General features: G+C 32.7%; 2 protein-coding genes across 2 annotated transcripts; one reads left to right on the top strand and one right to left on the bottom strand.

The window, feature by feature from the left end:
* The first annotated feature begins 9,553 nt into the window (after nt 1-9,553).
* On the top strand, nt 9,554-10,432 carry LOC111885768 (uncharacterized). The gene has a single exon (XM_023882009.3). The coding sequence runs from the start codon at nt 9,640-9,642 to the stop codon at nt 10,273-10,275; it is 636 nt and encodes a 211-aa protein (XP_023737777.1). The 5' UTR covers nt 9,554-9,639; the 3' UTR covers nt 10,276-10,432.
* Nucleotides 10,433-19,308: 8,876 nt separating this feature from the next.
* On the bottom strand, nt 19,309-24,460 carry LOC111885762 (actin-related protein 4). Its single transcript, XM_023882002.3, has 20 exons — nt 24,305-24,460; nt 24,108-24,199; nt 23,024-23,158; nt 22,863-22,936; nt 22,711-22,791; nt 22,539-22,599; nt 22,368-22,417; nt 22,077-22,131; nt 21,748-21,825; nt 21,584-21,637; nt 20,930-20,983; nt 20,780-20,840; nt 20,631-20,682; nt 20,443-20,509; nt 20,308-20,370; nt 20,125-20,187; nt 19,966-20,028; nt 19,799-19,863; nt 19,619-19,687; nt 19,309-19,535 (listed from the first exon to the last, which is right to left on the bottom strand). Exons 1-20 carry the CDS (start codon nt 24,315-24,317, stop codon nt 19,490-19,492), a joined length of 1,296 nt encoding a protein of 431 aa, XP_023737770.1. The 5' UTR covers nt 24,318-24,460; the 3' UTR covers nt 19,309-19,489.
* Nucleotides 24,461-25,971: the final 1,511 nt, after the last annotated feature.

Raw genomic sequence — 25,971 nt, forward strand, 5'->3', positions numbered from 1 at the left:
AAGCCCCCACATGGTCTTCCTGCCTTGGGAACCCCCACAAGGTCTTCCTACCAAACAAGACATAATGCAAACTATACGAGCAAATATATTAGGATGCCATGGAAACCCTCCAAGGACTTATACCAAATGCCACGGGAACCCCCACGTGGTCTTCCATGTAAATGACATACTGTCATATCGTATATTCAATCAATAAACTGCCTCTCATAAAATGGGCCGGCCTTGGTGCCTTAGACCCATTGATATGGTGAGAAGACTCACCTTTGGAATGTTGAACTGGTACGATGAATTCAGATGTATCCCACGCTGCCTCTTCTCAACTACCTATAACCAGCAAGTGATTCACTTAACACCATCCCATAAATTCCCTTAGAGTCAACCCTAGAAAAAGTCAAAGTCAAGGTCAACAGTCAATGTTGACCTCAACTCGTTGAGTGGAACCTGCCACTCGTCGAGTTCCTTGCATCACTCACCGACTCGCCAAGTCACCCAAGAGACTCGTCGAGTTCCTTGATGTTCACGGCCTTAAACTTACAACCAAACACCCTTGACCGTGAACCCTTGGTTGTGCACCTTTGACCGTAAACCCTTGGCTGTGAATGAGAAAACCCTCTCGACTCGCCGAGTCACCATAGCGACTCGACAAGTTCTCACGTATTTGGTCCTTTCCAGTGGGATTTAAGGTCTCAAACTTCAGATCCATAATCTCCTAGTGAAGATGTCACGTAAAGTTGCAAACTTTACGTACGTGCAAGGCCTCACATGGCCAAAACACCATAACTAATCTTCAAACAAGTTTTTCATGCATGGAGAGGGGATAAGCTTAATAAAAGGTGCAACTTTATGATATTTGGGACCTAAGGAGGTCCAGATCTGGAATCATATCCTTGTGATAGGTCCGTATCTATGTTTGCTTCCATCTCCTCAAGGTTGACCATAACTTCCAAAAAGAAATCAAGGCTTAAGGTAGCAGATTAATACCTCAGACAGATACCCAACACAAAACAGATGCTTGATCTAACACTTCTCCCTTGATACTTCCTCTTCAAACCTGGAATCCTCCCCAAAATCTCAAAGATAAGCTCCCAATTGTTCTTACTTCACACACTAGAGGGTTTGCGGGCGTGAACGTTCTTCTATGGTGTTAAGGGAAGCTACTAGGGTGGATAATGACGTTTATATAAGGGCAAACCCCGAGACTAGGGTTTTCTCTAAACAAATCTGACTCACCGAGTCGGGCCTTCTGACTCGCCGAGTCAGTTCCGACCCGCGTCCAAGATGTCACGACCCTACTCGACGAGTTAATCTCCCAACTCGCCGATTCCATGAATAAAACCTTCCTAACTTGGCAACTTTCAAACAAATACCCGAACCAGGTGTTACATGGTTAATCACATAAAGTTGCCAACTTTATGTGCATGCATGGCTAAATGGGACTCTAGAGCTTAAAAGAGCTTGATACTTAACTTAATACATGTATGGAACTAAAACCACCATAAAGTTTTCACCTTTATGCCCAAGGAACCCATGATATAACCAGATCTACAATTACAAGCTTCACAAATGACTTAAACTCTCGATCATCAACCAAAAGGGCCAAAATGAACCAAGAAGAAGATCTATGAAATGAAAAGGCAAGGTTGGGACTTTCCTTCAACAATAAGTCTTCAAGTTCCTCCTTCTTCTTCTAGATCCACAAAATAAACACCAAATTCTCACCAAAGGCTCAAACAATCACAATTGGAGGCTATGACTCATTTTTACGGTTTCTGGGGTTTAAAAGGATGAAAAGGAGGCCAACCCTAAGGGATAAGGATGTTTAAATAGGGTACACATGATCAAAATTTAGGGTTAAGACACTCCACGTACGCCCAGTGTACAAGGTCGAAGCTTCGCAACCAAGTTTGCTGACTACGCTCAACATACGCCAAGGTACACCCCACGTAAGTGCCCTCGCATGAGTACACCCTGCGTACTCCCCATGTACACCCCACATACTAGGGTTTTTCCCAAACACCCTAAATTCTTCCGAAGGCCATAACTTCTTCATTCTAAGTCTGTTTCCGACAAACTTTATACTCACAGAAAGGTGAAGTGAAGCCCTACACTTCTCGCAACCCATCATAGCCATAAAACTCCCCGAACCAAACCCAAAATTCAAAAAGGACAGAGATAACAATTTATGGTTATGCCAGTGGGCTCCGACACACCATCGAACACTCGGATCACTTAGACTTTAACACCCTCATCCAAAAAGGGCCAAATCCTTCTTCCCCAAGATCCCAAGCCTTAAGATAACTGATGATCAGGTCGCAGCCCCGAATAATGAAGCGATTTGTAACCGGGTGTTACATTATAGTCAATTTTTGTACTTTTACTGAATGGTGAAGTGTTAGCTTGGAAGATTACTGAGAAATACACTATAATGAATTTAAGTATGATCTTAGAGTATATTACACCTAGTTATACGTTAAAGGAAAACTATGTGACTAAAAGAGATTTGTTAGTGACATAAGTGTTGAAATTCAATCATCGATGGTTCTTTTGAAGGTTCTTGTAATTGTAAGGGTGAATTTACCTCAAGTATGGATACCAAGTCACACAATCTCACATGACACATACTTAATAAGTACCATCACATTTTATAGCTATTCAAATGTGAAGACATCATAGTCAGTAGAACCATATTGAAAGATAATATTGTTGATCCATTCCCTAACCCATGTCACTGATTGAGTTTGACAGTAAGACAAAGTTAAGAGGCATTAGATTGGCTTGAGCACATGTATTATAGTTTGTTTTAAATTTAAGAACTTAAGCAGTGTAAATCTTAATCTGATTTGGTAATTATTAAGTGGAGATCTTAATATATGACGTAGATCGGTCATTTTAATTAGCTTATCATTGTTTACGACCCACTTATCAAATATTTATTTATTTAAATTTCCACAATCGGTCATACTCTTGGAAGTAAGTGGTGATTTAAGACTGTCATGAATGTTAGTGGATTTTTCATAAAGATTGGACATAGCATTTAGATTGTGATAACACCCATGAGTACTTAATAAAGATTTAAGTATTGTAACAACTCACACTTAGAGATTACATCATGGATCATGTCACGAGTAATTTTAAGATGATAATATATCTTATTCTTTAAACCGACATACATATCAGATTTTGCTTTATAAATCTGTTGTGCATTGGTCTGCTCCAAGGTTATCTGTAACTAGTCGTAATAAAGGGTATGTTCATGTAGGATATGGTGAGTAGACAAATAATATATACTCAAAGTTTTTTTCCTTCTTACTTAATAGGAGATGTGATATATATATGGGCCCCTTGATGATTTGGTGTTTATGTCTGAAGTGCTTGGTTAAGCCCTGACTAAAATTGATGTGTTCAATTTAGTAGTATAATTTAGTCGTCTCAAATATTTATCGAGAAACATAATCTTCAACACTAAGATTAACTTTTATCCATGTCTCAAGTTCAAACAGATTTCTAGATCAAATGAATAACTGATCACTCATCGAAGGGTTGGATCTTGATTAGATCAGAGTTCGATAGTTGAACTCGATTGCATACTTTATGTTGATTATTAGATAAGTATTGGATCTCATATAGTTGATGACTTATCCAAGTGGGAGATTGTTGGATTGGGTGTCGAAGGTCGTTAACTAATTGTTAATATTTCTAATAATAACAATGTCCTTTTAGGATTCCCTTATGACCCAATTAAGCAATAAGGAATTAGGAGAAAATAAATTGTTAATTTATTATGAATTAATAAATTAATTGGAAATCATCTTAGAATTAATTAAATAGTTTTAATTAATTAATTGGGTTGAATATTAATTAATTAATTAGTAATTAATTTGAATATTCCATAACTCTACATAATTAGGGCAGGGACAATTTTATCCTTGTGGAATAAAGGATGATGTTGGTTTGAAATAAGGATAAGGTAATCAGCGAAATAAGATGCTAGAGATCAAAGTGTGACACTCTTTTCCTCTCCTAAAATTATAACCCCTCGCTATGGTTATAGAATTTTCATAAAAATCTCATATCTCTTAAAGTTCCTATTGGTATCTTGGGTGTGATTCGACTAGAGGGATTCCTAGTTTGGGTCATCATCATCCAAAGCAGTGGTTGTTACTAGATCTCAAGCAAGGAATCAAGAAGATTAAGATCAAAATGTTAGTAATTTTACAAGTTTTTATAGAAGGTTGTTATAAGAGTAAAACCTAGATCTTTAGGGGGGTACATTTATACATAGGGTTAGTTTGGTTATTCTGTTGCATCAATTAGTGTGCACCATCTATTGTATTTAGGGTGTAGCATTTGTAATGTTGCATCAACATTGTCTTGGTAACAAAATGCCCCTAAAAATACATATATAATATATAGTACGTTTTTTAAATAATTAATTGTATTTATGCTCAAACAAAATCTTGTTTTTTTCTCTTTTGTACCAAACATTTTTTTTCGAAAATCTCTATATCTATATCCAAAGTAGTCATTCTGAAATGTCAAATATCAATGATTTTCAATCAAATGTCACCCTTTTAAGCCACTGTATCGTACTAATATCATAAGAATTTATGTCTAATAATATGTATTTATACCTAAAGACATGGGGTTTTATATGTAAAAATAAAAAATAAAAACATATTTGTTTGTAAAAATACTTTGTTTATATGTAAATATTCGGTTATTCTTTGTACAAATAATGTAAACATGTGTATTTTTTTTAATGATATTATGTGAACAAGTTATGTAAGATTAATCCTAAATATGTATGAAAAAAAAAAATATTACTGTCAAAATGTGTACAAAAATGATTAATGAATTAATGTGTATAAAAAAAAAATTAGTGCCTTAATGCATATGTAAAGACATATAATAATCGTTCATAACGATGTTTTTTACAATCTGAAAAAATTCAATAGTAAATATAAAAATAAATTTAATAAGTAAATATGTATAACACTTAAACATAACTGCTCTTACAGATCATTATCCCTAAAAAAAACATTACATTTTCTTTTTGATGTCTCATTTACACATTTCCTGGTAAAATCAAATTCTTTCTTTCTTTACATTATTTTGTGCATATTTTTCTTTTTAACCTAATACCATTTGTTGTTGCACTATTTTGGTATTAATACCATTGTTGCCCTTTACAAAGCGAACAAAAATGTAAGAGGCAGGAAAAAAATTAACGTAAGTAAAAGCCTAAAAGGCGGTGGAAAGAATGACGAACGAGGAGGAAGATGAGAATTTGTTTTAGGATATTTTGGTCAAATATTTTCTATTCCACTTTGTTTTTTTTTTTTTTTTTTGTGGTACTAAAATTTTAAGAATTAGTCATTTGATTTTGTCAATAACTTCTTTTGTTCTTGTTCCACACTTAGGATATTGTGGGTTTCGCATTCCTTCTGCGGTGGCCCTTTCTCTCGGAGGCGTCTCCATTCTCACCTCCTGTCACTTTTGCTCTAATGGACTCGACTCTACAAATCACATTTTGATTGGCTGCCCGTTCGCTACTGAGATGCTTCAATTGACGTTAAAATGGTGTAATATCCCTTGGCAGACTTTTGATTCGGTGAAAGACCTGGTGGGTTTTGCGGCTAATTGGGGTAGATGTCCAAAGGAGAGAAGAATCTTGATTGTCATTGTGTACGGTTACCTTTGGTTTGTCTGGAAAGCCAGAAATAACATGGTGTTTATAAAAAAAGCATATCACCCCTACGAATACGGCGGACCACATCATTATTGAGGTGTACAATTGGGTGAACTTTATGGGCAATTTGAATAGATTTATTTGGTCGGATCGACTTTGTTGTCCTTTTAAAACTATGTAATCATGTTTTGTTTTCTTTTTACTCCATCTGTCTCTTGTAGGGGTGTGCTTGTTCTGTTTTGTTTACTGTTTTTTATAAATCGCCGTTTCCAAAAAAAAAAACCATAGGATCCTATCGCTAACAAATCATTCCATATCATTTTTTATTTAAAATAAAATCAAAAATACAAGAAAACATAGATTAAAAAAAACTAGTTTTCATTCAAAATTATAGACGTTACACTAATTTAAATACAAACGACAATTTAAAATAAAATACAAGAAAACCTAAAAGTTTCAAACATAAAATAAACTACCCCTACAATCCTAATTTATTTTGGATAAACATAAAAATTCAAACATAAAATAAACTACTCTTTTCATTTTGGACAATTTTCAACTTTAGTGAAGCTTTGAAATGTGGAAAATGTTTATGTGTTGTGTTTTCATATTGATGCATGGCAACACTAACAACATCGTCTTCGTGTTCGTCGATTACCATGTTGTAAATTTCAATGAACTGGCAACATTTTGTTCCCATATCGCATCACTTCGAACATATATTGTCGGGATTTCGACTTGTGGAACCCACTAAACTATAGAAAAAGCTTTGAACTTTTCCCCAAAATTTGATTATCTCCATCTTTGGAATCTGACATTCATGCTAGTACTAACTTCTTTTCTTTTTTTTTTTTCCGACCAATTCATTATTTTGGGAGTCGTAATTTTTGAAATTTAACAATACAAATGTGTGAATGTGAATAAAATGAGAGAAGAATTGTATAAAAATAAAGTGCTTTATAGAGGCATTTATATAAGTAAAATTTTAATAAAAAAATGTCCAAAGTAACTATTAAATGGTCAAGGCAAGAGTCAAACAGCAAATGGCTGTAATTGGACGTTGTAGGTTGTCATTGGCATCACGACACACAACCACGCCCCACCACGAAGGTGTGGACTAGTATGCACGGACCACAATCGTAACCACCTAAATCCAGGGACGGCCCATGGCAGGTTCATCAAGTGCCTGTGAACAGGGACTAGAAAATTATAGCCCTTAATTTTTTTTAGCATTTATAGTAGAGTATGTCCGATCAATGGCCCAAGAAAATTAGGTTAGTTTTTTTATTGCTCCATCAACCGACGCAGCAAAGAGGGAGCGGGAAAAAATTTTGGAAAACAAAAAAAACTCTTCAGTTTCTGGTTTCTTCTTCACTGATAACGCACACATGGGTGACAGGAAGCATAAGTGGATTACATTCCAATATCAAAGTCACAAGCAATCAACAATCTTACTTCTTTTTTTTTCTTTTCAAAACTATGAAGCTTACCAACGATTTCAGTTCTAACAAAGCTTACCAATGATTTTAGAAGCCTCAAATTTGTTACCTGCTTTAAGTTTCAAAATCAGAAGGTAACATTCAACTTTAGTTTTGTCTTTTCTTTTCCTGATCAATTTTTCTTTTTTTAGAAGCTGTAAATTTCTGATCAGTTTTCTTTTTTCTTTTTCTACTACTTCCAAATTAGTAATCAATAAATCAAAGGAACAATGATACGAGTTTTCATAAATCGTAACTCAAAAGGAACAAGGAATTAAGGTAAATTTTGATTTGTAGCGTCAAAAATCATAAGGTCATTTTCGGATTTCTGATATAATATCATTGTTCTGCTTTTTTCCTATTAATGAAACATATCATGCTGATTTGGATTATTTTTTTACAATTTTGATATACTCTTGGTGATTTGAAGTGTGGAAAATCTAGAACCAAGAAGTCAATAATATAGAAGTCATTTTCTTTTTTGTGTATTATTTTGATTGAAATTTTAATTTTATGTATTTGCAATAGGAAATTAAAATTTATAATATTTTTGCTTAAATCTCTGAGATTTTTCAAATTTTAGGGCTCATTTTTATTAAATTGCACAGGGTCTCCAAAATCTCGGAACCGGCCCTGCCTAGATCATATAGGGCTTCATCAGTTCATAGTATGTATTGCAGAAGGCCTTACCAAAGGTCCTTTAGAAAATCTTGTTCTATCTAGTTCAATTATGTTTCACCCACCAAAGGTTATCTTAACTTTTGTAGGGTAATAATTAGGGATAATGACTTAAAAGGGTAATATATTTTTTGATTTGTACACATTTAGTCACTAAGTTTTTTTTTTCGTCCACATTTACCCCTTCAACTTGTTAAACTATATACATTTAGTCCTTATGACTGGCTACTCCAGGTTAGCCGGTAAAAATGACTTAATAGGGTAATATATTTATCATTTTGTACACATTTAGTCCTCACGACATCTTATGTGGGATAGCCATATGGTGGTGGGATAGTTTCAGGTGGTCCTGCTATATGTTGTAGGCCAAGATACCTGGTGCGGGTCGGCTATAAGCTGTAGGCACGAAGACTCGAGAAGAGCGGTTGGATTAAGGCGTCATACCAACAAACCCTGAGTATTCCAGTCCGATTAATGATTGGACCTATTATTGAATGTTGGCATTCCAGTCCGGTGACTGATTGGGCCAAAGTATACCAATCTAATGAGTGTGGGTCCGTTATGCATAATAATATGTTTGTTGTGTTGGGTATTTTGGGGGAAATTCACTAAACTTTGTGCTTACTCAGTTATTTATGTTTTCAGGTTCTATCGTTGGTCGTGAGAAGGCGAATGCATGGCTATACACACTCATCAACATTATTGAGGATTACACATTTTCTTATATTACTCTGATTTTCGATAAATATATTTTGGAATAAACGTTTTTTTCTTAATAATGGATTTATAATTAGGGAGTTTTGCCTTATTTAAAAATGAAATTTTCTGGTTGTGAAAATGAGACATTACACATAGACATCAACAGTCTCACACATTTCATCAATGATTGTCCCATGTAAAATGTCGTGAGAAAAATCTAAAGAAAACATTCATTAGTACTGAATGTGTACAAAAACAAAAATGACTTATTTTGAAACAAAAAAATATTAAGCATTAAATGTGTACAAAAATATTAAGGATTAAATGTGTACAAAATGAAAAATATATTACCCTATTAAATCATTTTTTCCGGCTAACCTGAAGTAACCGGTCATAAGGACTGAATGTGTACAGTTCAACAAGTTTAAGGGATAAATGTAGACGGAAAAAAACTCAGTAACTAAATGTGTACAAATAAAAAAATATATTACCCTTTTACTTTAAAATATTGTATTATTACACTTGTTTTGACGAATATAATTATAGTGCTGTTTTGATATATGTTGTCCACAAGTGGTCCATATGCTGTCCTAATTAATAAATGATTTATTTAAATTTCATTTATATTTGTTTATTTGTTGCAAAATATTTATTAAGTTGTTGAAAAAATTGCAATCCCAAAAAAAAATGCAAACAAGAATATTCATAGTTCTTTTGTGGTCCATTAATCTCCCTCTAATAACGTTTGACTGTTTCTTTTTATAAGCTTCTTTTCAGCTGGCAATGCTCCTATCAAATTTTTATTAAATATTTTATAGTCACAATAAGTATCCAATGATGACATGTTATATAAATATCTTTTATTTAAATTACCTAATTTTCCAAACTAAAATTCTTAATTACAGAAAAAACAAATTAATAAAAATAAATTATTTTCTATTTGCATTTAATAAAAGTACACAAAAGTAAAAGTATGGAGCCAAAACACCCAACCGTTAACCGATCTTCCATTAAATTCCCAAACCCTTCGTCAACAATTCCTATCCCTAAATATTTAATTCTGACTTTGAAATATTTACAACTCAACAAAAAAACATGGATGTCGAGAAAAAAGATGAACAGCCACTCACAACCATCGTCGCCGACGACAAACACCGCCGGAAACGCAAACGCCGGAGATGCATCTGTCTATCGGTAATCGCCGTTATTGTTCTCCTTGCTTTAATCATTCTGATCCTGGCTCTCACCGTCTTCAAAGCCAAGAAGCCCGTCACCTCCGTCAACTCCATCGCCATCAGCGATTTCGATGTCTCAGTTAACCTCCTTCCGCCTAGGGTTTCGTTAAACATCTCCCTCGACCTTGATATCTCGATTAAAAACCCTAACAAAGTCGGTGTTAAGTACCGAAACAGCTCAGCGATTCTCCTGTACAAAGACAAAGACATCGGTGAGGTTCCGATTCCCGCCGGCGAGATTGGTTCCGATGATACGAAGCGATTGAATCTCACGCTCACTGTTTTTGCCGATCGGTTGCTGACGAATTTTGATGTTTATAGTGATGTCATCAGTGGAAGCTTGCCGGTGTCTACCTACACTAAGATCTCCGGTAAAGCTCGTATACTTAATATGTTCAACATTCACATCTCTTCTGTGTCATCGTGTGATTTGAACATCGATATTTCAAATCGAAGAATTTCAAATCAAACGTGTCATTACAAGAACAGATTATAGGGTGTTAACAACTTATTATGATTTCTAGTTTTGTTTTGATTTTGTGTTTATAGAAATTTTGATGTTCTTCCACTTGTTCTTCTTTAGTGAAGATGTACTTTTGTTATTCTTATCTTCTTTCTAGTTTTCACACTGAATAAAGGTATTGCTTTTGCTCTTTCGGTTGTTTGTTATGGAATGAAATCATAAGTATTTAAATAAGTTATTATATTTTATTCTTGAATGATATTTGAATCATTTAATGTTTTAGATATTTTAATAAAATAATTAAACTTTTCATGATGCAAAACAAATTTGAGCAGATTAAGATATCTTACAAAATAAGTTTACTAGATATAAATTCATTAAAAATATATTATATACATTTAATAAGTGATCAAAGAAATTTTTATTCAATGACTTTAGAAACAATGTTTGCTAATAAAATAAAATATCGCGAATCTCAAAATAAAATACAGTTAGAATGGTTCAAATGATTTTTTTTAAAAGTAACAAACGATAATTTAAATTTTAAACAAAGATGTTTGAATGTCCTAAAGACCAATTTGGTAGTGGTACTAACCATAATAAATATTAAATAAAATGAAATATATTATTAATCTAGTTTATAACCCTTATAAAATTAATTAAAATTTTATAGTAAAATTTAAAATTATTAATCAATTATTTCAAATAAATTATTAATTCAGAGATATTTTTAGTTATATAAAATTATAATCGTTGATTTAAATAAATAAATGAAATTACATCACTTTATAATATATATTAATTTTATTTTAATTTTTATTATAATGTTATTTAATATAATTATGTGTGAAATTAAAATTTGAAATTTGAAATGAAAAATCATTTATTAATTTAATGTAATTAGAGTGTGAAATTTAAAATTTGAAATTTGAAATGGATAATCAATTATTTATTTAATGTAATTAGGGTAGAAAATTTTAAATGGAGAATTAATAGGTTAACATGTGACATGATAGGTGGCATATAATATTAATGAAAATTTCTAATATTGTAACATTTGTCAATAAGAGAATAAATTTATTTATTTATTAGAATATGAAGATAAAATAATAAAATTTTGTGATATTTAAATACCATGGATGAATTAGGTTACTTTTGATTTGATTCTTTATGTTTTCTCAAATTTTAGATGTAAATATAGTTTTATAATATTACATTTCTTGCAAGAAAGCTTTCATATTTAACATACAATTTTATATTTACAGAAACACCAAAACGAGGTTTTACATGTAAACAAATAATATACATATCTCCCTCTTCATATTCTAATAAATGAATAAGTTTATTCTTCTATTGACAATTATCATACCATTAGAAATCTTCATTAATATTATATGTTACCTATAATGTCACTTGTCAACCTATTAATTATCAATTTCAAATTTCAAATTTTAAATTTTAAATTTTAAATTCTAATTACATTAAATTAATGATTGATTCTTCATTTTAAATTTTAAATTTTAAAAATTTTCACTCTAATTATATTAAAAAATAAAATAAAATAAATACAGATTATAAGATGATATAACTTCACGTATTTATTTAAATTAATGATTATAATTGTATAAAAGTAATATATATATATATATATATATATATATATATATATATATATATATATATATATATATATATATATATCTTAAGTAATAACTTATTTAAAATAATTGATTAATAATTTTGATTTTTTTAATATGAAAGTTTAATTAATTTTATAATTATAGTTCTCACAGGTTATAAACTAGTAAAAAATGATAAAGCAATGTTTATGTTTAAAATGGTTTAGAATCTTAATGGTTTATATCTATACATTTTAATAAATATTTATTAGTTAAAAATAATAAAATATTTGTGAAAAAGTATAAAAGGTACTTGTTGATGTCGATAGGGACCAATTTTAAAAGATATTGATATTGCATTAATATAAAAAGATAACTGCCAAATCTGATATAAAAAAATCCATAAAGATTTGTCATGACATAATGCCACTTTTTTGCCGTTGAGAACTAAAATAAAAAAATAAATAAACAAATAAATAAGCCCTTTGATCAATGGTACAAGTTTTAGTGGTGAAAAAAAAAAAAAAAAAAAAAAAAAAAAAAAAAAAAAACTAACTATTAATGCTACAACTTGTGGGTTTTGATGTTCTCAAGTGCTCTGTTGGGTTTGGGCTTAAGACTTTCTTTTGGCTTGATAATTGGATTGGGCCGGTACTTTAGTCTTTTATTTTTCTCATCTTGCGGTTTTAGACTCTTTAAAGTCTTGCATGGTTGCGGATAGATTCGCCCAAAATGGTGTCATGTGGAGCCGGAAAAGAAGGCCCTGACAACCGACCGGCTGAGTACAGAAGTTTGCGCAAATTCAAACCCTCTCAAAAATTTCTCTTTCTAATATTACTGATTTGTGGAGCTGTAAACTTGCGTCTGGTGGTAAGTTTTATGTCAGTGATCTTCGGCATCTTGTTGATTCCAAGATCACTTGCAGCGCATTTAACCCAACGATTTGGTTGAAGTCAGTTCATCTTAAGATGATTATGTTTATTTGGAGAGCTTGTATGGATCGTATGCCTTCTGACATTGCTTTCATTCGTAGAGGCGTTAATATCTCATTTAGCTCATGTGCTGATTCCAGCGATCATTTATTGGCAAGTTGCCCTTTTATTCAGGAGGTGTTGTTTTGGATCCTCAAATGGTATGACGTCCGCTCCCAAAATTTCAACTCGGTCTTGGAGGTCCTCATTTTTGCGGCGAATTGGAAGTGTTGTTCAAAAAAACGGATGATATTCATTGCTATTATTTATAGGATGTAATGGTAATACGTATGGAAAACAAGAAATGACAAGATTTTCAATAAGTTCACTATCCACAAAAATGGTGAATTGAACTATAACCATGGTGTTCAATTAGATAAATTATAAGGGTAATTTGTCCATTTGTAATTGGATGGATTGGGTTTGTTGTCCTTTTAACTTTGTAACGTTTTTTGTTTTTTTCCCTGTCTTCTTCTGTTAGCCAACTCCAATTATCCACTATTTACAACATCTTTTTGTTTTGGATGGCAAGTCAAGAATACTCCAACCAACCTTCAAATTTAGTATAATTTTGTGTTGGTTCAATTATAACAACAAATTTGAAGGCCAAACGAACAGTCATCTAAAACTAGTGGTGAGGCTATGTTACAGGAAGGTGGGTCACTTGACCCACCTAAAATTAAAAAGTCATATACAAAAAACATTTAGGACATATCTTAAATATTTTGAAGGATCTACCTTAATGTGTGTGACAACCCGAAATTTATCTGGTCATTTAACCTCTTCTTCCGTTGATAAAACTCGCTTTATTAAATTGTCCTTTAACCTTTTTGGCCTAGGTTAATTAAATTGGGACTTTTTATGACTTCATAAGGGTTGGAACAAATTAAAAACACCCTCAATATTCACTTGAAAAATTTTAGTTACAACCAAGTAAAGTTACGACCATTTAATCGGGTGCGACCAAAAGCCCCGTTTAACGTCAGTATCGGGTAGATTTCCTCCGAGCCACAAACTCAAACCCTATATAAGGGTGAGTGGACTCCATTTGAAACTTTTCCACCCTCTCTCTACAAAGCCGATTTTGATCCAAAAACGCCTCTTTCAAGCTCCAAACTAGTAAGTGATCTATTCTAACTTGTTGTTTAGCTCATTTAACATGCAAATTCGTGTTTAAGGCATCCAAAAGTGGCAAAATCATGTGTTTACGGCCCAAGAACTCTCTTGGACCACAAACACCCATAAGTGGGGTTTTGAAGCCCCAAAACCCTTCTAAATCACTCCTAGGGCTTAGATATGACTTGTGGACTTGCATGTACGAGCTTAGAACCCCAAAATCATGTCATATGGAGAGTAAACATGAGTTTACGGCCCAAGAACACTCTTGGACCGTAAACCCCTCTTCATGAGCCGTGAACACCTTTTAAGGTGTTGAATTTGCCCTTAAACACCTCCTAAGACTTGGGTAAATGTCTAGAATCAACCATAAATGAAGTAGGGCCTTTAAACATCAAAGAAACTAAGGACCTAGGAGTTTACGGCCGTAAACCCCCCAAGGATTGGTCCATGGGCCGTAAACTCCCTTAATGAAGCCAAATGATGCCCTAACGTCCCCATTTGACTTGGAAAAATGCATAGAACCTTATACTCTTTCATTTAAGACCTTAATTCATGAAGGTAATGACCAAGTGAGAGTTTACGGCCGTAAACTCTATGTTTACAGCCGTGAACTCCCTTAAATAGTCCATTTGGTGCCTTAACCCTTTCCTATGCCCTAGATTTGAACCTAGCCTAATTCTACAAGTGGTATAAGACCTTTTAGCATCCAATAACACACCACCCATGAGTTTACGGCCGTAAACTCATGGGGATATGGTCTTAGGGCCGAAATCTCCTCTAAGAGTTTACTCTTGAAGAGTAAACTCCCTAACTAGGCCATACACTCCCTTATTGCAACCCAATAGCCTCCTAGCACTTGACCAAAGTGTTTTCCACACATTAGGATGCTTATACGTGTTTAATTAGTATTATAATCACTAATTGTATGTAAACATACGTCATCATATGTTAATAGGTCACTAAGTGTGTTCAAGTCTTTACTTGGCACCGAGCACCCAACCGACACCTCCGTCCGATCCACCCGCAACAGGTGAGTTCATACCCCTGAATCAACCTTTTAAATGATTTTAACTGCTTTTATAGGGGGAATATAAGTTAAATTGTACAGTTATTAGATAAATCACATGTGATTGATAACTGTATAGCAAAAATGGATTTTTGCATGTTAAACTGTTTTATCCAGCTTAAGATTTTCCAATCTCGTTTTCAACTCTTGTTAAAATATGAGTTTCTCTTTCATATTATCATAAGTATTCGAAAGGTTTTCTGAAGGTTTTTCAATTGTTTTCAAAGTTTGTTTTATAGAATGACATTAAGTCGAACTTTCTTGTTAAAGGTTTTCCAAAGGTTTTCTTCACTTAAACTGTTTATTAAAAATCACCTTCGGAGCTATTTATGAATGGTTTTTCAAAGGATTCCAAAGATTTTCAAAACTTGTTTTACAAAATTACATCAAGTCGTAAATTTCTTATGTATGAAAGCTTTCCAAAGGTTTCGTCAAAGTCTTCCTTCTATGCTTTTACTTCGTTAAATGCATGTCTATATTTGTACAATTATATAAATAATGTTTAAAGGACTCAGGAAGGCTAGTTCGCCCTATTTCCTTTTCCTCGTTGGGATGTGGTCTGGTGGGTATCGGTTATCCGTCCGAAGGTCGTTTAAACATTAGTTATATCTCATGTATACATGTATAGACATAAAGGTTTCCATCGACCAGTTCATTTCCCTTTGGTAGCAAGGGCATCCTTCCAGTCAACGTTCATAGATCAGAGACACTAGTAACTATTATAGGAATAGTTAGGAGGTTCTATTTACTCTTTCTAGTACGAGAATTCCAAAGGAGTCAGTTCATTCGTGAGTCTATATCATTATTCCAATACTTATAATAGAATTTGAAATTACGAGATGCATCCTCTGGACACGGATTTCCCCATTGTCAAGTTGGTAACCAAAGTCTCCGGGAAGGAGAGCGGGCATTGTGTGTATAGATCTATACGGGACTGACACTCCCACACCCTGACTGCTAGCTACAGTCCCCGACCGACCAAGCCAAGGGGTGACAAATGTCACATTCATTCCGACGCTTGCAGGGCGTCAAGTACTCTAACGTCAATCAGTATGGTTACGAGTATCTCCATGTTTACCTTATAATTCATGGCCTTAAGGTAACAAGATTTATCATTGTATTTTCTTGTTTTAGACTTTACTAGCTGTATCGTTCATTTGATACTGTATGGAGTCTATATTTCCTTGTTTTAGACTTTGCTAGCTGTATCGTTCATTTGATACTGTCTGGAGTCTGTATTTCCTTATTTTAGACTTTGCTAGCTGTGTCGTTCATTTGATACTGTCTGGAGTCTATATTTTCTTGTTTTAGACTTTACTAGTTGTGTCGTTCATTCGATACTGTCTGGAGTCTATATTTTCTTGTTTTAGACTTTGCTAGCTGTGTCGTTCATTCGATACTGTCTGGAGTCTGTGCTTCCTTTTGTTAGATTGAGTCAGGCGTATCATTCAATCGATACTCTCCTGGAGTCTATGATTTCTTTTGCCTTAGTCAGCAGTATCACTGCTGAGGCATATGTTATTTTCCCCTGGCATTCTTACTTGTGATTTTCTCGTTATTCCTTTAAAAGTCAAGTATTGTATTCTGATAATAATAGTATCTTTGGGGAAAATTACTCCTTAAAACGTAAATCTGTCGGGTCTTGGTAGAAGACTTCTTTTATTTAGAAAATATAGGATTTTCTAGAAAGAACGCTAATACACTGTAGATTTTAAACTACTATCTTTCATAATGTTATTTTGAATAAAAATGCTTACTTACACAAATGACACTAATTACTTATGGACTCGCCAGCATTATAAAAATGTTGATACTCGCTTTCAAAATAACTTGTATTCTCAGGTCAGCGATAGACAGGTACATCCCGGAAGCTTTTGCGAAGACAGCCTGGTACCGAGCTGCATTTATATTATTCCTTGTACTACTTTGGTGTTGCTATGAAATGTAACTTATGTAAAACTATTACTATTAATGCAATGGTTGTTGTACTTTGATTACTATACTGCATATGTTGTGATACTTGACATGACGTCATCCACCCCAGAACGTTTCCGTCGTTCCGGTTTTGGAGTGTGGCAATGTGTTTGGTTAAAAAAAAGAAAAAAGAAAGATATAAACTAAAGACAATAACGGCATATCATAACTGAGATTAACTAGTCACACATTAACTCTAAGAAAACAATGACTAAGGAGTTTTCTGTTATAAATAGATGTTTGTTCTTTCACATTTGTACAACATAAGTTTGATGACGTATGTTTAGACCAACTAACTCCAAGTATATGTTGTTTTTAGCAAAAAAAAATTGGGCTAAGTCATTTCAATTACAATTTTTATACATACTAAAACATTTATTTTTCTTGGTGAACCGACTCGATTGAACCCATTTTTTAAACCGGACTGACTTTTAGTGAACCACATGGTTTTCCATTCTAAACTCGCCGCTGTCTAAAACCTACTATTTTAAAAGTTGATAGGAATTCAAACATCATTTTTGTGCTAAATAATCACCATTTTGGTTAGGGGTGGAATTGGTACGGTACCAATTTATTTTTCTCTAAACCGTGTACCGTACCAACTATAATTGGTATAAAAAAATTTCTACCGGTACCGTACCAAGTATACTTGGTACCAATTTATTTGGCTACCAACATGTTTGGTTTGTACAAATTGGTAATGGTATATACCAACTTCTTTTAATTTTCTATTGTAAGATTTAAAAATAAGCAAAGACATCGAGATTTTGATGTTTAGTATAGAAATTAGTTATGTAGTTCTTTTTGTTTACAAAAGAATTCTACTAAAGCAAAAACATCGGGATTTTGATGTTTAGTATAGAAATTAGTTACGTAGTTCTTTTTGTTTACAAAAGAATTATACTAAAGTAATGCTAAAGTAACGTTTTAATTTTGTGTTTTAACGTGGTAATAACTATTGACTAATACAATCAAATGACTAATATAATGTTATTAAAACTGTAAACACTAAACACAATTAATAGTTGAAATATACGATTTGGTTGATATATATATATATATATATATATATATATATATATATATATATATATATAATGAATTGGTTGGTACGGTATTACCGTGGTATTCAAATTTTTGTACCGTAGCAACATTGATTAATTGGTACGGTACTACCAATCAAACATGTTGGCTACCAAATGTATTGGCTACCAACTTACTTGGTTCGGTTGGTAACATGTTGGTTGGTTTTCCGTGGTACAATTTTGTCAGCCCTAATTTTGGTGTTTGTGGTTGGAGAAGCTCTTAATCAGACCTATTTGTTTTAATATATCCGTCGTTTCTAAAAAATTATCATGCTTGAAATTTTATGCATCTGAGTTGGGAACACATTACATGTTGTTTTTAAAAGATTTAGTTTTGTTATCCAAAAAGGGTTACGGCGCAGTTTGTTGGTTATTTCCTGCTACGTCTATGTAAAAATTTTATGATTAATGTGAAAATTTAAATAACTAATAACTAAAGTTTTCGTGTTCTAAATAATGGAAAGAATAATATGAAATATATTTGATGGATTGCACGTACTTTTTCTGTGTGTATATATTATAATATAACTGGTTTATGTCACATAATAGTTGTCCAAATGTCTTGGGGCCGAATATATTGTCGTACACCAAGTTGATGAAAAAAGTATCTATCAACCAAATGTTTAGGGCTAGAGTCCCGTTTAATACGAAAAAAAATATAGATATATAAGCAGAATAGTGGTGTATATTATTATTTTTTTTTTCGTAAAAAAAAAACATAATAGTTGTTGTCTTGTTGATTATTGGTAATTTACGTTTTTGGCTTTTTATCTTTTACCAACCACATCATTCAATTTTCAATTTTGTTTAAATATAGCCGTATTGTCCAATAATAACCCTATTGAAATTGGAAAACCATGCAATCGAGTTGGTTTTATGAATTTTTCTCTCTTTTAAAGTATCAACTTTTGTTAACGACTACATTTTCAATTAAAAAAGAAACTAGCAACAAAGAATTTACAAAGTAATGGCAACCATCGGATTTTTAATCCAGTTGTTCTAACTTATAGACATTTTAGGGTTTCTAAATACTAATTAGATGAAAGAACAACATTTTCAAAGATCATATCTTTACAAAACTTTTTGTTCCCAAAAACAATAGCATTTTGGTAATTTCAGAGAACCCAAGTGTAGTCATGCAAATTGATTAGCTATTGGAATTTTGCATATTAGTCTACACATACTTGGGAGGTTGAGGAAGACAGAAACTTATTCGTAGACTCTACATATACTTATAGAAGTACAAAACTTTTCATTCATACATAAAATCACCATGGATCATAATTATACAACATAATGCTAAACATGAAACATGTAAATAATAAATAAAGTTCTAGTCCTCTTCTACATTACCAACTTGAGTCTATTAAGTATTAATTAATTGCCCAAACAAACTCCAAAGTAAGTAGAGATTTAAGGACATTTTCTCTGAATGTAAGAAGATCCATGCTCTTCATACCTGTGTTGTCAAAAGTCAAAACATATACAATAGTTTTACAACAATTTTAAACCCAAAACAAAAAGGTTCAATAATGAACTTACTCAGATTTAGAAAACCACATTTGTTGAAAAGACCCAAGAGATGCTAATATGCTCCCCCCTATCCAAACACTGTCAAAACCACAAAAGTAGAGTACAATCACAATCACACACACACTAATGGATAATAAGTGAATGAAAAAGTAAAGTAAATATGACAATATGACATGTTAATGTTGTTACCTGAACCTTCTTTCAGTTGAGTTGCCACTAGCCAATACTTTAACTCTAGCAGCTTGAGGAGATTCCTACAAGTCAAGTTTTACTAATTACAACATTTTCTACAATAAACTTCAACTAAATCTCATAAGTGGAAAAGACATAAACGCCCATGAGAATATAAAGTGAACCTCCAACAAGTCTTTCTCAAGGCGTTCTTTCAGTTGTTGCATTGAGGCTGTGCCACCAGCAAGCTGCCATGTACAAAACAAGTCAATATTACTCTCTCTAATCTCTATGTATAGAAAAAGATTAAAATAATCCCTCAAATAAAGTATTTAAAATCTTACCAGGATACTACTGAACAATTCTCTTCGAATGTCGACATCACACTTATTTATGCTCTCTATAACCTGTATTAAAACAACACATTCACATACCTTGAATAAACAATATAAACAAACAAAATAAATGGGCTATTAAATACCAATCTACTTTCTTTATTTGTGTAAAAATGTTTTGAGATGATTTACCATTTGTGGCAAGCCACGAGCAGAAGAAGCAATATCTACAGAACCTTCCATTCCAGGTATAGTCTGTGAGATCAAAAAAAAAGTTGCATAATCAAAATAATAATTATTATTATAATATAAACAATAAAACAATACCTTGATCAGAGAAGGATTAAACAGAACATCAGGAGTCTTAAATCTGTCAGAACCAATCTCTATGGTCCTGTTAATCAAGATAAATTAAAAAGCAATAAAACTAGACACCAAAAAATACATCACTTTATGACTTGTGATTGCAGGAAATAATAAAATTCCAAGCAATAAAAAAATGGTAATGAACTTACTGTCCATCAGGAAGTTCATATGCAGTCATGGGAATGTTGGAATATGAAGTGTCTGAAATCAGAAATAAAAATTTTTTAAAAAAAAATCAAGACAACAAATTTGGTAATAAACTGATATATGAAAAGAAAAAAAAAAAAAGGACACAAACCATCATATGGAGTATCAGGGGCACGACACACACATTCCTTTATATCACTGGCAATAACCCTCTGTAACAGTAATAATTATCATCAATGATAATAATATTTATGATTATAACGATTTTGAAAAGGAATTTCCAATCCAAATAATAACAAACCTGGCAATAAAGTCTATAGCTTTCGGTTGTGTTAGGGAAATCAAGATCCACAGTCTGTAAACATCAAAGCCATCAATGCATAATTTAAAGAAAATTGCCACATAATTATATGAAATTTATAGCGAGGAACATATTTTAATTATTTCATACGCTATATTGTGTGCAGAAAAAGTTGACCAGATGTTTCAAAAGGAGTAATCCACACAGTTTGTTTAATTTTAATATATTTAGTAGGGCAAATTGCAGAAAAGCACAACGTATTTTCAACATTCTATGTAGTGATTAAACCATTTTACTTTTTGACTGTTTAGAAAACAATTTTTCAGGTTATCTGGTTTTATAATGATGCCATAATACCAAAAAGAACAACAAACTTTCATCAGTTTATTGATTTAGCCACTGATATATTATGTTTTATTGATTTAGCCACCAAACTATTATTATACTAATCATAAAAACTGATTAGAATTCAGTGGCTAAATTGATAAAATGTCAAAAGTATGTTCTGTTTTTATGTATTTTGCCCTTTTTAAAACCAAGTAACCGATAAAAATGGTTTTCTTAAAAGATCAAAAATAAGTATGATGGCTTAATTAGTAAAAAAAAAAAATGAATGTGGTAAAAAAAGATTCAAAAAGTAAGGCTAAAGCTAACCTGAAACTCTCCTGGACGAACTTCCTTCCTTTTAAAAGAGTATCGAGGCCTTATCTGAATTTTAAATAAACAAAAAGCCAAAAACATATAATTATACAGCTTGACACCTTGATTATTCACAGAGTGTAAATTCAATCAGTAGTAAATATAAAATATCAACTTACTTTAACTCCTTTGCTTTCCAAGCTTTTCATTAGGCAATCAGTAAGAAGTTCTCCTCCAATTGGAGATGCTGAAACAGCCTATTCCAAAATTCAAACATACAAATTACTTAGGGACCAAAAACAAAAATATAACAGGGTCTTTAAATACTATTCATCAGTTTAATGGAAAAAACAAGAAGGGCAAAATAGGTAAAGGGTTGGTGTCTTAATACATTAAACCAAGAAACAACCATGTATGGATGTCTGGATTAAATGGTTAACACATTAAGCTCATTAAGACAAAAAGAAACATCACTTTAGAGCCATTTGTAAAATGGATCATTGCATACCTTCTGTAGAACATAGCCATCGTGTACAGGGGCAACAATAGTTGATCCTCCACCACTGAAGAATTAATTATTAACCAGTTTAAGTATCAGCTCCCATACAAGTAATAGTAAGAATAGAAAAATCAAGAAACTCTAGATGCAAAATAGAAACTAAGGTTTAAATGCAAAAAAATGGAAACATCTTTACATAATTCTAACTTCATCATGTAAGTTTTCCCACATCAAAAAGCATGAATAAGAAAGAAATTTGAAGAGAAATATATATATATATATATATATATGTTTTCATACCTATCAACAACCAATGAGGTAGCACGCCCTGAAGCAAAAGATGTGAGAACCTAGAAGTAAAATAGGTAATCAAGATTAGATGATATGATCAATATGAAACAAGATGAACTCAATGATTTTCAGTTTTCCTTCAAGATTGATTTGTTAGAAAAGAGGGAGGAGAGAGGATACAGCGTTTTTTGCTAGAAACAATGCAGGAGCTTGGTATTTTTCAAACATAAGCTCTGCAGCCCTGTCATATTTAATGTAACAGATGTTTTATAGTAGCATTATCCGGAAGTAAAGAGAAAACATTTCAAACAAAACATATGAAAGCAACAATGGAAATACTGTAACTGCTTACTTTTCTCTCTGTTGTTGAGTGTTGGAAGAAGGTTCTGCAAGTAGCATTGGGTGCTCTTTAGGATCAACCAACAGGCATTCCCTACAAAACAATGACAATAAATCAAAATTATGGAAAGAAATGAGCAATTTCCATAATAGATTGATGATTACCTGAAAGCGTGATCCCAAATGCTTTCTACAATATCCCAATCAGTAACAATTCCATCTTTTATTGATGATAGCACCTGATGAAATTGCATGGAACTACAAACTTACAGAGTATAATTTATTGAAGTATGTCAAGTAGTATCTTTTTTTTATAAAACACTGACCTCCATATGATCACGGCGATATCCCATTGCACTAGAGCCTACATATAACTTACGTTTTCCTTTGGATTTAGGCTCACTATTCTTCTCTGAGTTATCATTCTCATCAACTTCCATTTGATCAATTGAGCCAATGACCTTCATATGTAATCAATCAAATTAACATATAAGCATTGAGAAATAACCATACTTCAACACCCCTATATAAGTTCTAGAAGAACACTCAACTGCCTAGCTCCACAACACTTTTAGAACATTGTTAAGATTATTCTATTAATATTTATGATATAGAAAACATGGAAAGTAAGAACTTTGTGTAAAAACAAAATGTGGTGCTATTGTTTGTGAAAAACATTTTCTTGTTCCCTTATCATTCATTATGTGATTAACATGTACCAATCAAAGAAACCATTCTATTCATGTAATGACTAGTAGGTCTTGGGTGAACATACTTGGAATAAATCTAAATGTCAAAAATAATCCGCTTCATAGACTGAATCAAATTCAATAGTGAGATATAAATCACAAATGATACACTTCTGATAACTTGTTATTTGTTTTGTTAGGGCTTCTAATTCGTACAAAATCAAGTCAACTTTGAAAGGATGTGAAGGGAAGTCTTTTACAAAGTCTTTCCCTTGCATTATGGATAACACCTATGATTTAGAATATTTTTTCCAGAAGGATCACCCAAATATTCCTTGAACATCAATCACGGGAGACTTCAGTCTTACAGCTTACAATTAGCCTTCAAGAGAATGGGGAGCATTTGGTTGTTTGGACCAAAATATAGAATCTTTTAAAAACTAAATGACAAATCTCGGCCATAAACATATTACGCGGTGTGGAATAATGAGGAGTATCCAAACCCGACAAAATCCTGGAGGATTCTCGTTGGTTCTCCTCAAAGACACGATTGAATTGTGTCTTCTTTCACAGGTTATACAGGTCAACAGTCGTAAAATGTTATCTTTCTTTCTCTTCGTAAGAAAAGGTAACTCCTTAGCCACAAAACAAGCATGTTTACAGAGAAAATTCAAGCATACATTACACTAGAGAAGAACGAGAGTGGGTTTTAAGTGCTTACAGAAGGAAAAACAGCCTTAGGAGCATCTTCACCAGCATAACCAGCTTTACATGTATGCGAACCCAAGTCTACAACTATCGCGGATACTTCGTCTAAAAGAAACCAGCATTTGCAGAATGTGCAGAATTAGGGTTTACTGGTGTACATATACATCTGCTTTAGTTGAGATAACAAAATTGGAGTGGAGAAGTACTTACCTCCCCCATACATGGCTTCACGTAGGGTTTTGCTTCTTCGATTTCGGAGAGTGTCACAGAGCGGGCGATTGCGTTGGGGTTCCTCTTTGAATGTTGCTACCAAACAAGCGAAAATCTAGTGAGCAGTGGAATACCAAGTACACGCGCCAAGATTTTGGGCCTTTTTCTCTTATGGGCCGTTTGTATCTGGTTGGTATCACTTTGGTTTTTTAAGAATTATGGATCAGTTTTTTCATATGGGCCATTTTATATGATAAAATTAAAATTCTAGTCATTTATAAAACATTTTGTATCAAATTAGTTAATAAATAATATGGATAATGTTATTGTTTTTTTTTTGAAACGGCAATATATATTAAATTACTCATAAGTTGTTCCACCTATGTCCATAGCGTGACTTGCCCAAAGATATTTAGTGTTGTCATCCCTCCTTGAGGTTAATGGTTCAAGTCACGCTATGGACATAGGTGGATAATGTTATTGTTGGGTAACAAAGTTATATTAATTGGTTTAAAAGGTCTTTAAAATAACTTTTCTTGGTTTTTGATGGAACAGTATGTATATTTGTATGCTTTTTTGGTCGATACTCAGTTTCTATAGACGAGGTGACTTTATTTTTTGGGTTAATGTCAATATAACCCAACCACCGTTTTCCTTTGGAATTACTTGTGGATTGTTGTTGTTTTTGGTAGAGGTTTTAAGTATTTTGATCGAGAAGAAAATGGCTCCTGGAGATCTAATTATTGGCTTGTTTATATCAAGTGTAGTTAATTCCAATAGATTTATAACAATCGTTGTTGATAAACCTTGTGCATAGTTCCTGCTTAAAAAATGTAGGATTCAAGGGATGTAGAACCTACCTCGGATTCAAAATCACCATCGATTTCCAGGTTTTCAGGCATGCTTGAAAGTCTTCAAGAACACATTCCTAGTAATAAACATGTATTTATTCCACCACCACCATTGATTTCTGAGTGAAAACAAAATCAACCCAACAAAAGTATTCAATGTAACGCCCGTGTTTCTAGGCTAGGCATTAATGATGATGTAATAGTCTAGGTTAACCTTTGTAACTCGTTTTGAAATAATAAGAATGTATTATTTGAGTATTATGTGTTTTATGCTTAATTGTGTGACTTAAATGAATTAAGGATAAAAATAAGCGTTAAAATAAAATATTAGATAAACCTAATATCCATGAAGGAAGTTGTAGTGGCCGTGACAAGGATTCCGGATATATAATGAATGCCAAAATCCGAGTTATAACGAAGAAGTTATGACCTGTCGAAGTTTAGCGACAGAACCGGTACGACACTGCATGACGTAAATAGTGAATTTACGATAGAGCAATATTAGCCTTAGTGATCTAAATGAAAGTAGTAGAATACGTTAAACCGAGAGCGTGCATAAAAAGAACGTCTAAATCAGACTTCATATGAGGAAGTTATGATGTTTCGAAGTTTCGACTTAACAGTATGCAACCCAAAGTTCGATTATGAGATCGAGTGATTTCTAGCCAAAAAAATCTAAACGAGAATCGAAGATCTCGTCGATAGTAGTCCAACGGTAAAAATACAGACGGAAATGGACGTCATATGAAGAAGTTATGAATTTCTAACGGAGTTTTTCTGTCCCGACCTACTAAAAATAATATAATAAAAATAAAG

Source organism: Lactuca sativa, chromosome 8 (assembly GCF_002870075.4).
Source record: "Lactuca sativa cultivar Salinas chromosome 8, Lsat_Salinas_v11, whole genome shotgun sequence".
Classification (NCBI taxonomy): domain Eukaryota; kingdom Viridiplantae; phylum Streptophyta; class Magnoliopsida; order Asterales; family Asteraceae; genus Lactuca; species Lactuca sativa.

Coding starts and splice junctions, on each gene's coding strand:
- LOC111885762 (XM_023882002.3), bottom strand. Junction 21,638..21,747: donor TGGAAAGCAAAGGAGTTAAA/GTAAGTTGATAT, acceptor TTTAAAATTCAG/ATAAGGCCTCGATACTCTTT. Junction 20,984..21,583: donor TTCGTCCAGGAGAGTTTCAG/GTTAGCTTTAGC, acceptor TGATGTTTACAG/ACTGTGGATCTTGATTTCCC.
- LOC111885768 (XM_023882009.3), top strand. CDS start 9,640: ATGGATGTCGAGAAAAAAGATGAACAGCCACTCACAACCATCGTCGCC.